The sequence below is a fragment of the Apis laboriosa genome, unplaced genomic scaffold (assembly GCF_014066325.1).
Source record: "Apis laboriosa isolate Shangri-la unplaced genomic scaffold, ASM1406632v1 scaffold53_cov140, whole genome shotgun sequence".
NCBI classification, from domain to species: Eukaryota; Metazoa; Arthropoda; class Insecta; order Hymenoptera; family Apidae; genus Apis; species Apis laboriosa.
Genome location: NW_025223656.1, coordinates 1,123,504 through 1,138,777, shown reverse-complemented (window position 1 = coordinate 1,138,777; position 15,274 = coordinate 1,123,504). Strand labels below are relative to the sequence as shown.

General features: G+C 17.4%; 1 protein-coding gene across 1 annotated transcript in view; it reads left to right on the top strand.

The window, feature by feature from the left end:
* Positions 1 to 2,149, top strand: part of LOC122717561 — a 68,957-nt gene extending 66,808 nt beyond the window's left edge. Inside the window, exons 7-8 of the mRNA XM_043941779.1 lie at positions 867 to 1,115; positions 1,439 to 2,149. Coding sequence (XP_043797714.1) covers positions 867 to 1,115; positions 1,439 to 1,618 — 429 coding nt within the window. The 3' untranslated portion in view covers positions 1,619 to 2,149. The remainder of the gene's footprint in view (positions 1 to 866; positions 1,116 to 1,438) is intronic.
* The last annotated feature ends 13,125 nt before the right edge of the window (positions 2,150 to 15,274 follow it).

Sequence of the window (15,274 nt, the reverse complement as noted above, 5' to 3'; positions counted from 1 at the left end):
ATATATATATATATATTATATAATAATATTTTATTCAATAATTTCAATAAATCATACTTGGAAAACCAATTTTTAAAAACAATTCATATTAGGATCTAAGATATAATCATTTTGTCTTTTTTCTGATTATTTGATAACAAATAATCTTTATTATTCATTAACTTCTATTATTTTTATTAATTTCTATTTTTATTTTTATTAACTATAAGTTTAATTAACTTTTATATTTTTACTAAAATATTTTACGCAAATTATATTTTATGCAAAATTTCATCTATTTTCAAAAAATATTATTACATAATTATATATATAAATTTTAATTTATAAAAATTATGGTAAAATAACAATATTAAAAAGATTTCTTCGTTACGATTAAAATTAATTATTTTTTTGTAACTTAATATTGATTTAACAAATATATTATAATGTTTTTAAATAAAATTAATTGTCTTTGCTTTTGAAAATTATATAACATAAGTGATTTTTCTGATTCTATATTTCCATAATGCTTATAAAAATAAATAAAAAATACTTAAATGATTATTCAATTAATTGAAAAAGAATTGTTGATAAAACAATATTTAATAATAATTTTAATTAAAAAGCAAATATAAAATCAAGAAAATAATAAAATCAAAATAAATATTAATAACAGCAAATATTAAAAAGCAAATATAAAATCAAGAAAATAGTAAAATCAAAATAAATATTAATAGCAGCATTCATAAATAGAATAAAATAGAATAAACTACAATTTTAATATTAATTGTTATTTCTTTCATATATATATAAGTGATATTTTTTAAAAATCTAAATAATATAATGGATTTTATAATTTATTTGATTGCATAATTGAATTGTTATAGGTTAGTATGACTTCTACATTCGGGGCTGCAACCACTAGTAATCCTAGACCATTCAAATGTACTGACTGTAAAATAGCATTCAGAATACACGGTCACTTAGCAAAGCATCTTCGTAGCAAAATGCATATTATGAAATTAGAATGTTTAGGAAAATTACCGTTCGGAACATATGCTGAAATGGAAAGATCTGGTATCAATTTGAATGATATTGATACTACTGACTGTGATAATAGTCTTACTAGTCTTCAGGTAAGCAATATTAAAAATTTTCAAAAATTTTATATTTATGTATAGTATTCTATTAAATATAATCAGATATTAATAAATATTATTGTTTAAATTCATATCATATTTCACTGAAAAAATTTTTGGAATAAAAATGAATTATTTTTATTTTAATATAATAATTATAAAAAATTCAAACTTAAAAAATATATATATAATGTAGAAGATTACTATGAATAATGTTATATTATATATTATATTATATTATATAAAAATTATTTTTATTTTGTTACATGTAATAATATCAGTTTAAAACTATCAATTCTGATATTAATTCCTTTCAACAGATGCTGGCTCAAAGACTTTGTGAAAAAGATCCTACTAAAATAGGACAATGGGATCCTGAAACAATTTCAAGTCAAATGATCAGCGGTGGTGAAACTTCATCGGATGAGGGTGAGCCTGTGCCACAACACATGGTGCATCCAGATCCTGTGAAAGTGACAGACGCGGACATGTCTCGATAGTATCATGTGCCAATCTCGAACGAAGATTCGAAATTTGATGTTCGCCATACAAATCTTCAGTTTAGTTAACAGAGATGCGAGTACGGTATGAAAGGCTAAATCAACCTACATTTCTCATAGATGATATGAGAGCCGAACAAAATCATGCAATCATACAAGTGCCAACTTTACGGTGTCTTGCGTACTATGAAAAAGTTAAAAGTACATTTGCTTTGTTGAACATAATATCAAATCAGATTCTAGTACAAATATCCAAGGGAATAGAAACAAAACTTTGGACAAGTGTAGAGAGAAAAAAGAATACTCAAAAAAGAATTATGGAGAAATTTGTAGTCAAGAAAGATTACAAAAAATAATCGAAGACTCATAGTGCCAAAATAATGCAGCGGACAATATAGACAATCTGCGGTGAAATTATTTCAAAAAAACTTGTTGCCGTAATCGATATAATAGTTATAAATAATTATAAATAGTAACAAAATATTATCTCTTTTCGAAGGAAATTTATTAAAAATGTCATTAATTATTAATAGTGTTTATTGATAAAAATTGAAGCAAATGTTTCCAATATGCTAAAAATGCAATTTAAATAAATTAAATATTATGGTGATGTACAGCAAATATTATCGAAAAAAAATTATTATTATTATTATGAAATTCTGGTTTATTTAATATTTATTCAATGCACCAAAGTACATAATAAAGTATATAATAAATGCATATCTTTAAAATGAAAATAAAACAAAATTTTGTTATTTTTAATATTCTGATGAATAAATTTTTTTTTCACTAAATTATATAATTTAAAAAATGATATCTAATGGTTCAAAAATTTTTAATCGATACTACCTCTTGAAATTTTAACAATTATTAAATAGAAAAAAATATTGTTTTTATATATATTTTTGATTACTTTTTAGTTTCCAATTAGGAAATTCTTTCTAAATGTAATTAATTATTATAAAATTTGAATTTGTTTATATTAATTTGAACTTGTTTTGTGTTAGTTAAAACTAATTTTGTATAGAAATAAATAGAAAGAATAAAATAAATGACATTTGTTTATTTAATGAGCAGGATATTTTCTGTACATTTATATTAAATTGAAGTAAAATTTCATATTTAAGTTAAAATGTTATATTTTAATTTTATATAAATAATATTATTCATTTTACTTTGCTTCAATCTCTCAAAAAATTTTTTTAAATGTACATATATAACCAAGTTTTCTATATTTAATATAGTTATATATGTACATAATAATAAATATATATTGTACAGATTTATAATCAATACCAGATGTATCACACAGTGTACTAAAATAATGATTTATTTAAATGTCATTCTTAGATTAAAAAAAAACATGAAAAAAATTAGATTAAAAAAAACATGAACTAATTTAATTTTATATGAGTTTCAAAGATTTACGAAAAATCATATTATTATATATTCTATTAAAAAAACAATTTAAAAAACAAAATTATAAATAGGAATTGAATGAAACTGTTTAAATTTTCTATTAGATATAAAATAATAATATATATAATATATTCGTTTAAAGAAGTTATATTAATATATAAATTATTTATATATTTTAAAATTAAAAAATTTCTAGAATTTGAATATGTTTGTTATGTTTATTTATAATTATTTATAATTCTAATTATATTTTATCTTAAAATATCTCTTAAGAAATATATGATTCTTTGAAATTCTTATTAATTGAATACAAAATAATTATAAAAATACTTTTATAACATAACTTTATCATAAATTAATTAAAAGCAGGAAAGAAATGATTTAAAAGTTAAAAATTTAGCAAATAACTTTTATTTATAAAAATGAACACTTTCATTCAATCTCTAATTATAAACTCTTATGTTCTTAAAATACTCTAGATTATATTTTTTATTTTATATTTTAATTTTAATTAGTAAAATAAATACATTTATTATAAAGTTGTTAAAAATTTCTAAAAAGTATAATTAAAATAATAATGTGCCAAATATTTATTAACATGCAATATTATAATTTTAATATTTTATTTAATTATTATGAAAATCATTTTTGAATGACACGATATAAATTATTAAAATTTTATTTGAAAAATTTTGGTACACATGTGGGAAGATACAATTACAGAGTAAAGCGGACATTCTAACTCATTGATAAGGAACGGAAAGTTCTATTTTAGTAAGTGTTGTTTACATTGCTATATGTTCCAGATAATAGTCTTTTATTATTGCTTATATTTTTGAAAAAATAAATTTATACATATTTGATATTATCGTTACTTCCAACATTTATACATAAACATTATATACTACAATTAAAACTAGATTCAAATAGTACGATTTGAAAAAAAAAATAATTCTAAAATATTGTTTTGATTAATTTATTCAAAAAAACATTTACAATTTTTTCAAAAATTTATTAAAAATTATTATATAAATATATCATTTATATTGTTTTAAATTGGAAAAATAATTATTTATGTGATCTATTACAAAATATGAAATATTTTAGAAAATAATAGTTTATAATTTAATCATTTAAACCTTAAAATTTATTAAATTTGTAATCTAAATATTATGCTATTGAATATTTGTATTTACATAGATATAATTTTGTTTACAAATTTAGTTTACAAAATTTTGTCTATTTTTCTTATATTATTTTCCTGCAATTTACAAATTCATTTTAATTAAAATAATTTAATTTATTATTTTCTTTATTTTGACTTTTATTATTGTATCTAAATAAAAAAACAAATTAAAAACAAAAATAAAAAATTTATTTAAATTTAATTTACTGAAAAAATTGTCAAATGCCAACATTTACGTTTATTCTTGCAGTTTATGTTTTAATATAATTTTATTTTATAATAAAATATTTCATTATTATAATATGCACGAAACTATCTTTTTCTTCATAATCATATTGTTATAAGACCATAACATATTTATAAACAAAATATATATTTAATTTTAATTTAAAAACCTATAAGAGAAACAATTTGTAATTTTTTCCTGTTTATATTAATTTGAACTAGAAAATTATTTGAAATTTATTTGAAATATATTTGAATTATATTTATGAATTATATATGATTATTATATATTATTATATATATATGAATTATATTTGAATTATATTTGAAATAGAAAATTATCAATATGGGATAACCTTCAATATCTTGTCCTTAATTATGTGTTTAATGAATGTGTAAGAGCAAATGTTATATTAATAAATTCAAATAAATAAAATATGATCGTTTATAATGCTCACCTTTTATATATGTATTTTCATGGTTCTTATAACACTATTGAGAGTTAAGATTGTAAAATTATAATTTACATTAATTTAATAAAACTAACAATTATTTATTATTAAAACTTATTCCTTTTTTAAATATTTCAAAGCTAAGATATAAGGAAATCTTAGCTTAAGATCTAATACAATTTCCTTCGAAAATTGATAAAGTGTAATTTGCAGTTCATAATTCATTTAGTAAAAGATAATATTTATATAGTAGTGTTGTATCAATATAAGGTGCAATGGACTGGTATGTGATTCTGTATTTAAAGTGCAACTATTGCGTTCAACGTTAAAGAGTATTCTAATATTAAAAATTAATATTATATCTAATTATTAATACATGAATCATATATATACATATATTTGTATAATATTAGTATAATCAATTATGAGAATTATTGTTGACATAAGAGAAAAATATGTTTGTATATATTTATGTATAATATAATGAAATCATTTTAGTCTTCATGTTAAGAAGTAATTGAGAACAGAATCGGTTATTCAGATTATTTATAAAACATTAATTTCAATGAATCATTATATATTCTTTATTTTTTTATTCACTTTGAATTCTTTATTTTCGAAACAGAATTAGGTAAAATATTTAAATTATTATTAAAATTTAAATATTTAAATTTCTTGAATACATTTATTTATTTTTTTATTAATAATTATTATTGTTTTTAATTATATTAATTATATTATTTGTAACAACAAAATATTATTAATTCAAAAGAATTGTATTTTAGTATGCACGATCAAAATAAAAGAATTTATATCAATATCAACAAAAATTAAACTTACAATAATATTATTGTAAGTATTAAAGTTTAAAAGTAATAAATTTAGTAATATAATATATACAAAATATATATACAAAATTTAAAATAAATAATGAAAGATTTATTCAGTTTTTAAATAGAAATATGTATATGTTTGAAATGAAAATTGATTAGAATTTTATTTTATCAATTTAATAAATATAAAAATATGAATCTTTTATATGGTAATTTAATAATAATTTATTCCTAATTCTGTTTAATAATTAATTAAAAATAATATATTTTTGATAAGTTTAATTAAATTTAATTATTAACCAAATTATTATTAAACTGAATAACCGATTTTTTGATTTTGCTTAAAATATTTAAGCAGTATATACCTTCCACAAGCGACAGCTATCTACTATATCTTATAACTATTTACATAATACATAAAGCCCAGTTTTTATACATGTCCCTTATAATATGTCCCTCAAGCACAACTTGTCTTTCCTATTGCATAATCAAATTTTGATTATCACAATTTGTACCTAAACGTGCTTGAGACAAAATAGGAGACAAATTGAAATATCGCACAATCATATATATGAGGTCCAGTTGAAATATCGTCAAACAATATCAATATGGTATAGTTTGACATATTTGATGTATATTCATTCTAATACAAACCAATTAAATCATGTATGAATTTTTAAAGTGTGCATGTATGTATGTTCACAATGCCAAGCCAACAATATTTATATTTTGAAGAAATAATAAGATAAACAAAACACAACTTTTTCATTGAAAATATAAAATAAATAATATTTAATAAATAATATTAAAAAAAAAATTCCATGGAAGAAATAAATTTTGGAATGGCTAAAACCAAATTTTAAATAGTTTAATGTTCATCTTTGAACTATATCTCATGTGATAATTAAGATAGTTCTTTCAAAATATTATTCTCAATATATTTTCGAAATAATTATTTTTTGTAAAAATATCAAAAATTTTAAGAAGCATACATAACAGAAAATTCTTTACATATCAAATCTATTAATTTAGATCTAAGAAATCATAAATATCTACTTTTTGTCATTTGTGTACGTACAGTATAATAAATAATTTGATCTAACAAGAGAAGAATTTAACTGATCGTCTTTAATTTTATTGCTTTTGTACAATATTATAAAGTTTTGATAATTATAATACATGTAAAATATTAGAAATAGATATATATTCAATAGTTTTAAAAATATAAATAATTTTTTATTAGATTATTAAATTATAATTTTATTTATAGTTACGTTATACATAATTCTAAATCATAATTATCATATACATATATTCGGAACATAAGAAATTTCGATACATTATAATAAATAATTGTTTATTATATTTGCATTTCTTTCTTTTTTTAATTTATCTGGAAAAACTACTTGATATTGAAAAATATTTCGTGGAATGCTATTCATACAATATCATATTTATATAAATTGGTGATAATGAATTGATAATGAATGATGGAATGAAATCAAATGCGAATTAATTCATTTGAAAATCTATTTTAAATTTATATTACTAATATTTACATATATTATTAATCTATATACTATCATTGTACAAAAGCATGTTAAAATCGAAGTTGGGATTCTTCCCTCATAAGACAAACTTTATCCTATTAAAAAACAAACATTGCAAGTATATTAAATAACATATTTTTTCTATTGTAATTTGCAAATATTTTTAGATAATTTATACGTAAGTATTATGTATATACATGAAATTCAAATTCGTTATATTATTGTTCGTACAATTAATCTGATAAAATATAAATCTTATTTTAAAATAAATTAGATTACAAATTATACACAAACACATAAATAAACAAAGAATTTTAGAATATTTCTGTACATATTTGGTACATATAATATTATTTAATGTATGCAAAGTATTTATCATTTATAGTAATTAGTATCACTGAAATTATTATATCAAAAATATAATTTTTAAAAGAAATTTCGCAAATTATCACATTATTAATTTTAAAATCACATTTACAAAAAAAGAAATATATATTTAAAAAGAAATTATATATTTGGTGAACATTGGTTAAAAAAAATTAAATTAAATCACTATATATTATTAAATATTAACAAATATACAATCCAAATAAAAAAATATTTAATTCAATATTTGTGCCTAGATATTAGAATATTATTTTATAAATAATATTACTTATTAAAAATTTCTAAAAAATTTAAAAAAGCATTTTGAAAATAATTTATTATGTTTTATGTATTAAAAAAAAAAGAAAAAAAATTATAAATTAGTTACAAATTCTTCCTATTTTTATATCTATTAAAAAAACAAAAAAAAATAGTTAGCTATTAACTTAATGTTAATAAAATATAGATTGTATGGCATTAATTTTTTTTAAAAACAAATATTAATGAATTTTTTAAAATTCATTGATTTAACACAAAGAATAAGTTCTTTTATTGTTTGTTTATTTGTTATTACTGTGCTTAATAATATATTTTTTGAAAGGAAAAAAATACTATAAATGATAAAATGCTTTGCTTTGTATAATCATTATCGCTATACATTATCGACTAGTCGCAATTTAGAATTCAAAGTAATATATTTAGTAAATTCATATGCACATAATCGCAGCTATTAATTATTACAATTTTGAAAACATAAACATATTGAACATGACGATCAATGAAATATATTAAATAAATTGAATGTATATATGATAAATAATTCCAAGACACTTCTAATAAAATGAATTTTGACATATAAATATTTATTTTAGAAACCGAATCTTTTTAAAGATTATTTATAATATAATATTTAATGATTGTGCCAATCATGATATCTTTAAAAAAAAATTGAATATTTCTTTTATATAATTTTCTTGCAATAAAGAATATATCTAATGTTTTCTTTCCTTATAGTAATCCTCTCAATAATCCAATATTCATTTAATTCGACAATCTCTGTGATAATAATACTTTTTAATTATTAAGTTTGATCGCCAAGTTCGATTTCCTGATTTATCTTTTTGTGATCTGATTGGTCGCGACTGCTCGATAATGCAAAATTAATTTATATAATTTTTATAAAAGTTGGCTTGGCTCCTTCCAAAATCAGTATTAAAAAATCGTAAAACAAACAGGTTCTAAACTAACATATTTTTGACTAGATTATTTTTTTAACAAGATCTTTCAAAATTATTAAGAAAAAAATGATTTTCATTTTATTTTGAATTTTTAAAAAAAATTTGTTTATGTTCATAAATGATTTAAATTTTATGAATGTTGTTGACAGTAATACTTATAAACAGTTGATAAACTAATATTTTATGTATATTACTAAGATTTTATAGATACTTTTTCAGGCACATAATCTAAATTATGCTTATACAAAAACTATGTATTATATTTTATAGTTAGAAATGCTACAATAATGAAACATTTTAAATTCAAAAATTTATTAGTGAAAAAGTATTTTAATAGAGGCCAATTAAGCTTCTGCTAATAATTATCATAATGTAATGGGACCGTATTAAAACTTTATACAATATATATAAGAATATGTCGGCTTTTATGAAATGTGAGAATGCTAATGTTTTGCTAGTATTGCCATCAGTTTTCTTTCTGATTCTGTGACTCTGTTGATAAAAATCTACTGATAAAAATGTAATTTATTTATTGTAAATAAAAACATATATTGCTTAAAATGTTTTATATTATGTGATTTGCATTAATATATAATTAATAATATTTTAATAAATAAAATAAAAAAATTAAAAATTTCTTAAATTTATCAAGAAAAACTAGGAAAAATATTTGAATCAATATATTTCAATGATGATTATTTTTTAAGATAATATCATAAATATAAAAAGTACAATTTTATGAATTACATGGATTGGGAATAAATATATACTTAATTTACTATAATTGTGTATTTTATTAAAAATACATAAAAATAATTTATTTAATCCTTACATTTATCGTGCATCAAATACAACAACTAAATATTTATTAAGGAAAATTAATTATTATATTTATAATTATATATAAACGTATATTATAAATAATATAAATAATTTAATATAAATAAATTTAATATAAATATAAATATTTATTATTATATTGTAATATAATAATAAATATAAATAATATAATATACGAATTTATTACCAATAATATTTAATAATTTTTATCTTTTTTTATTTAGAAAAGGATACGTCTTTTAGTTCGTTTTTTGTACATGATTCTGTATCCACATTCTCTGCATCGAATAGGATCTCTTGGTCGTATTTCATTATCATGATGGCATTCTACAAATGCAAAAAAAAAGTTGTATGATAAAAATTAATATTATTATGCTATTTTTACAACATAAAAATTTGCAATATCCTAAATATTTTTAATAAAGCTTCTTATTCTTAAAAATAAACATAATTTGGAAAAGTAATTAAAAAATTGATTTATTATTTTCACTTTTTGAAAAATACTAGATTTTATAAAAATACATAATTTTTACAAAATTGTTCAAAAATGAAGTATTATGTGAAAACTATATATTATATACCTAAAAATAATACTTAATTTTTTGATTATATGAATAAGTAGTATATTTTATATAATTATATAATTTTACATAATTTTAAAAAGTTATCTTTATAAAAAGCATCAATATCCAAATAATCTTAATTGATTATCATTTTTGTATTTTATAAAAAAATATTTTTTTCATAAGAATTTATTATATAATTTACTATATAAATTTATATATCATAATATCAAATATATAAATATTTAAAAAAAAAATCATTTATAAAATATTTCAAATTTAATGCTATATCATACTAGCTTGTCTATTATGATTCGACAGATTGTAGTATAATTAATAAGATCTTACAATAGATAATCATAATTTTTGTATGTAATATTTAGAATTATATAAAATTAACAGATTTTTATATGTGTATTTTAACAAGATATAAAATATTTTTAATTAAATTTGCAATATTTAAAAATCATTATTGTGAAAGTATAATTTTTCTTTTAAATATTTCATTTTTTTTTATGATTTATAAAATATTTTTAACAAGCAATAATTAAAATTTGTTCTAATTAAGATTAATTAAAAAGCTTTTTCTGATTTTTTAATAATATTCAAGAATATTAAAAAAAGAATCAAATATTTTATATATAAAAATTATTCATTAAGATTATATATTAGAATTAAGTTTCAAATCCAATAAAAAAATTATGATTGATGACAAGAAATTGTATCTATAGAAGAAATAATATTAAATTTATATATAATAATAATAACTTATCATATAAAAAATAATTATTTTTCGTTTTTTCTTTTTTCTTCATTCAATACTGTTTTCAATCATTTTTGTATTATCATTAATTATTTGCAAATTTTTTGTAATTTTTTATTTATTTTTCTAATCTATAAGTTAAATTTTTTATTATATTAATATATAGTGTTATTTTTTATTATTTTATCTTTTAAAAATATATCTAAAAAATTCTTTTTCGTTTTTTTTTTCTCCAATTATTTTGATTATTGTATTATTAAATTAAAAAATTTTTTTATTATATTTTTTTCTTTTTCATTTCTATTTTCTCTTTTTTTTTTATTTTGAAATTTTTAAATAATAGATCTTTAATATTATTCTATTTATATTATATTATTCTATTATTATTTTATTTTCTACATATATTTTCTATATTTTTGATCATTTGTTTATATCTATTTAATTTTTTATTGTGTTCTATCTTTATTTTTTGTATAATATATTAATATAATATAATATATTAAATATAAATAATAATTATTTTAAAAATATAAGAGATGAACAAAATAACAACATAAAAAATTATCTGATGTGTTCAAGATAGAAATAAAATATACAAAATACAATATGTAATATACATACACAATATTATATGATATACAATAAAATATAATATAATACACAAAATATACAAAATTTAAATATGATTAAATAAAAAAATATATAAATTATATAAAATTGATAAATAATCTTGTTTTTTACATATATATATTATTTATATATATATTAATATAATATGCTGTTATCAATATTTGTTTAAATACAATAAAAACTTGATAAATATGTACTATATCTTTATATTATATTATATATTATATTTGATATTAAAATTTAATTCAATTATATAAATCATATAATGCAAAGCTAAAAAAATTACATTTACATAAAGTTTACATAAAATATTTAAAAATTATATATATTGTTACTTATTTAATTGCAATGTGTGCAATTATATAAAATGTGAGGTTAAAAAGTCTATCTGTATGTTTTTACACATACCTCCACAAATATATACCATAGCTTGTTTTGGTGTTGATTCTGACTTGCTAGATTCCATTTTTATAAGCTTTCTATTTGTAACTTGTTCGTAAAAGAAATTTTAATATTTTTGATTACAAATATAATAACATTCTATTATATGACATACTATTCACTAAACCACGTGATTCTATCTTTGTTTCTGATTGGTAATTTGCTGAGTAAACACGAGAAAAGAATAGTATAGAAAAGTTATCCTTTATGATAATTTTTCAACTCAAGGAATGTAACTTCTATAGTCAAACAAATAATTTAGTAATAAAATGGATATTATGAACACAACAATATAATTGTTATGACGAATATTTTTATTTGTTTTTTCAATTGAAAACAACAAAACGGATCCAAATTCAAATCGCGCGATAAATTTCATCAGCATCGGACCTTAAGCTGTAGTCGGCAATCCTAGATATGATTGATTGAATTCTAAAAATAACTGCAAAACATAATGGCAGAAATCAAATTTATTTTTGTTCATATCAAATTTAAACTATTCACTATCACGGCAAATATTTTTTATTGATTTTATTTTATTTTTCCGGTATCTTTTGTATGTGGAATAACTCATTGTTGAATAAAAAAAATTAACTTTTGTCACTTATTTTAGAAGAGAAAATGTTACTTTTGTAAGTAGTTTTTTATTTATAATATAAATCATTCATAAATGATTTCCAATAAATTTATTAACATTTGAAAGATAAAATGAATATTTATATATCATAATTATTAAGAATGAGAAAAATATAAAGAATTTTATACTTATTACTAGAATTTTTAAAAAATAAAAATAATTTGATATTTATTTTTGAATGAATATTGAATACTTTATCAAAATTCTAAAATATTTTAAATACAATATTATATGATATATTAAAAATAATAATATATTTTTATATATTTTTATATTTGATTTATAATAAAGTTGATTATTAAATAAAGTCATTTGATTTATAATAAAGAAAATAAAATAAATAAATAAGAATATGTGAATAGAGTACATATAAATAAATTTCTTTTAATAATGTAAAATTTATTAAAAGTTATTATGTTTATATTATAACTTAAAATATAATAGGAATTAGTAAAATTTTTTTTAGTATTTTCAAATATATTTTTATTTTTTTTATAATTCAATATAATTAAACATAGATTTTATTCTAGTAAATCCAATATCTAATCTAATTTTATTTCAATTGTTATGTTTAGACTATATATTCAAATGAAATATTGTATTTAGATTGTAATATTATTATTCATTTTATTATATATTTCATATAATATATTTCACATTTATTCATATTTATATTAAATAATTATATTAGAACTGATATAAAAATAATGTGACATTTAATAATACAAAAGTACAATATAAATATAATCTAAAAAAAGTTTTGTTAAAAAAATCACTATGTATTTAATATTTATTTTATCAATGTAAATATATTTAAATGGTCAATATTTTATATTTTGATCATTAATTTTTAAATCTTTTTTTGACTTTCAATATTTCTCTTCTGTATGGAATTTTTTCTTTTTTATGAAATTTTTTTATTTCTTTCTAGAAGCTTCTGTATAGAAAATTATTTTTTATATTAATTTTTCTATGATTAGTTCTATGAAATTTATTTTTTTTTTAATTTTCTAATAATGATTTGTGATATTTTTGGATATTTGTTTATTTTATTCTCAAATATTCAATTGGATTTAAATTAGATAATTATAAAGCTACTTTGCTATACATTTATTATATTAAATATATTTATTCTTTTTTGTTACATATTTGGATATTTTGTGATTATATGTGTCAAATTCCAAAAATTATGTTTGTTCAAAAATTCATTCTTGCAAAATTCTTGCAAAATCATTTTCTTATTTATCAATTTTATTTAATCATTAACTGAAAAATTAATTTGTAATTTATTTTTAATTCATTAAAAAATATTTCTCTAGCGTGCAATTAACTTATTACAGTTGAAAATATATGTAATTAATATAAATCTTTAGAATGTATTTTTTAAATTTCGATTAGACTCAGATAAAAAAAATTGTAAAAAATAATTTTTACTATTTTTTTTGCAATTCTGATAAATTAATTTTAATGTAATTTCAAGATTTTTTTACATATCTCTTTTTATGTTGCGTTTATGTATAATATATTATCTAGTAAATATTATTTAATAAACTAATTTTTTTAATATCATAAAATAATTCAATAAATTAAATTTTTAAAAAATTATCATCTTTTAACGTGCCAATATTTTTTGATTTCATTATATATTTTGAAATAATTTTGAAATAAATTCGACAATATTTGTTTAGTTAAAGAAAATTCGTTGCAAAGATATGTAAAAAAAAGGTCACAAAAATTCAAACTTAAAAGTTTAGAAACGAATAGTGTTTACATTGAATTTATATAATATATGTTGATATGAGAAATGACGAACTCAGTTCGTGTTAAGACATCGTTTTAATAAGTTTAGTGTGCTAATTATAATTATTAGAATATAGACAATATATTCAAAAAAATTTTAAACACAAGTGCAAGTGAAAATTAAAATTAAAAGTTTAAAAAAAAAAAAGTCTTATAAGAAATAGCTAATCTTTTTAATAGAAGTAAAAAAACAATCTAGCATTAAAAAATGGAATAATATAAGAAGTTATTAGCAAATAGCAAGTAAATATCTTAAAAATCGAAAAAAGATAATTATACGTAAAATAAAAATAATTTCAGCTATATAGCTCTAAAATTTGAATTATATTTGAATTTTATTTGAGAAATGTTTTTCATGATAGGATGATAATATTTTATAAGGTGAAACATTTTATAATTTAAAATTTTATTTATCTCATATATGTTATATATATCATATATATTATCTCATTTATATTCAAAAAAATGAAAAAATATTGAAACTTTAAATATATTTCAAAAAAAATTGAAAAAAATTGATGCATATATAATCTATTAAAATTTACATGTATTCAAAGCTTCATTGAAAGTAAAAAAATAAAAGTTTTATAATATATAGTACAAATATATCTGTGAAATACATCATCACAAATTAATAATATTAATTCTATCGAATATAATATTTAAATATTAAAGAAATAAAAAATTAAATAATTATAAATATAATAACAAAG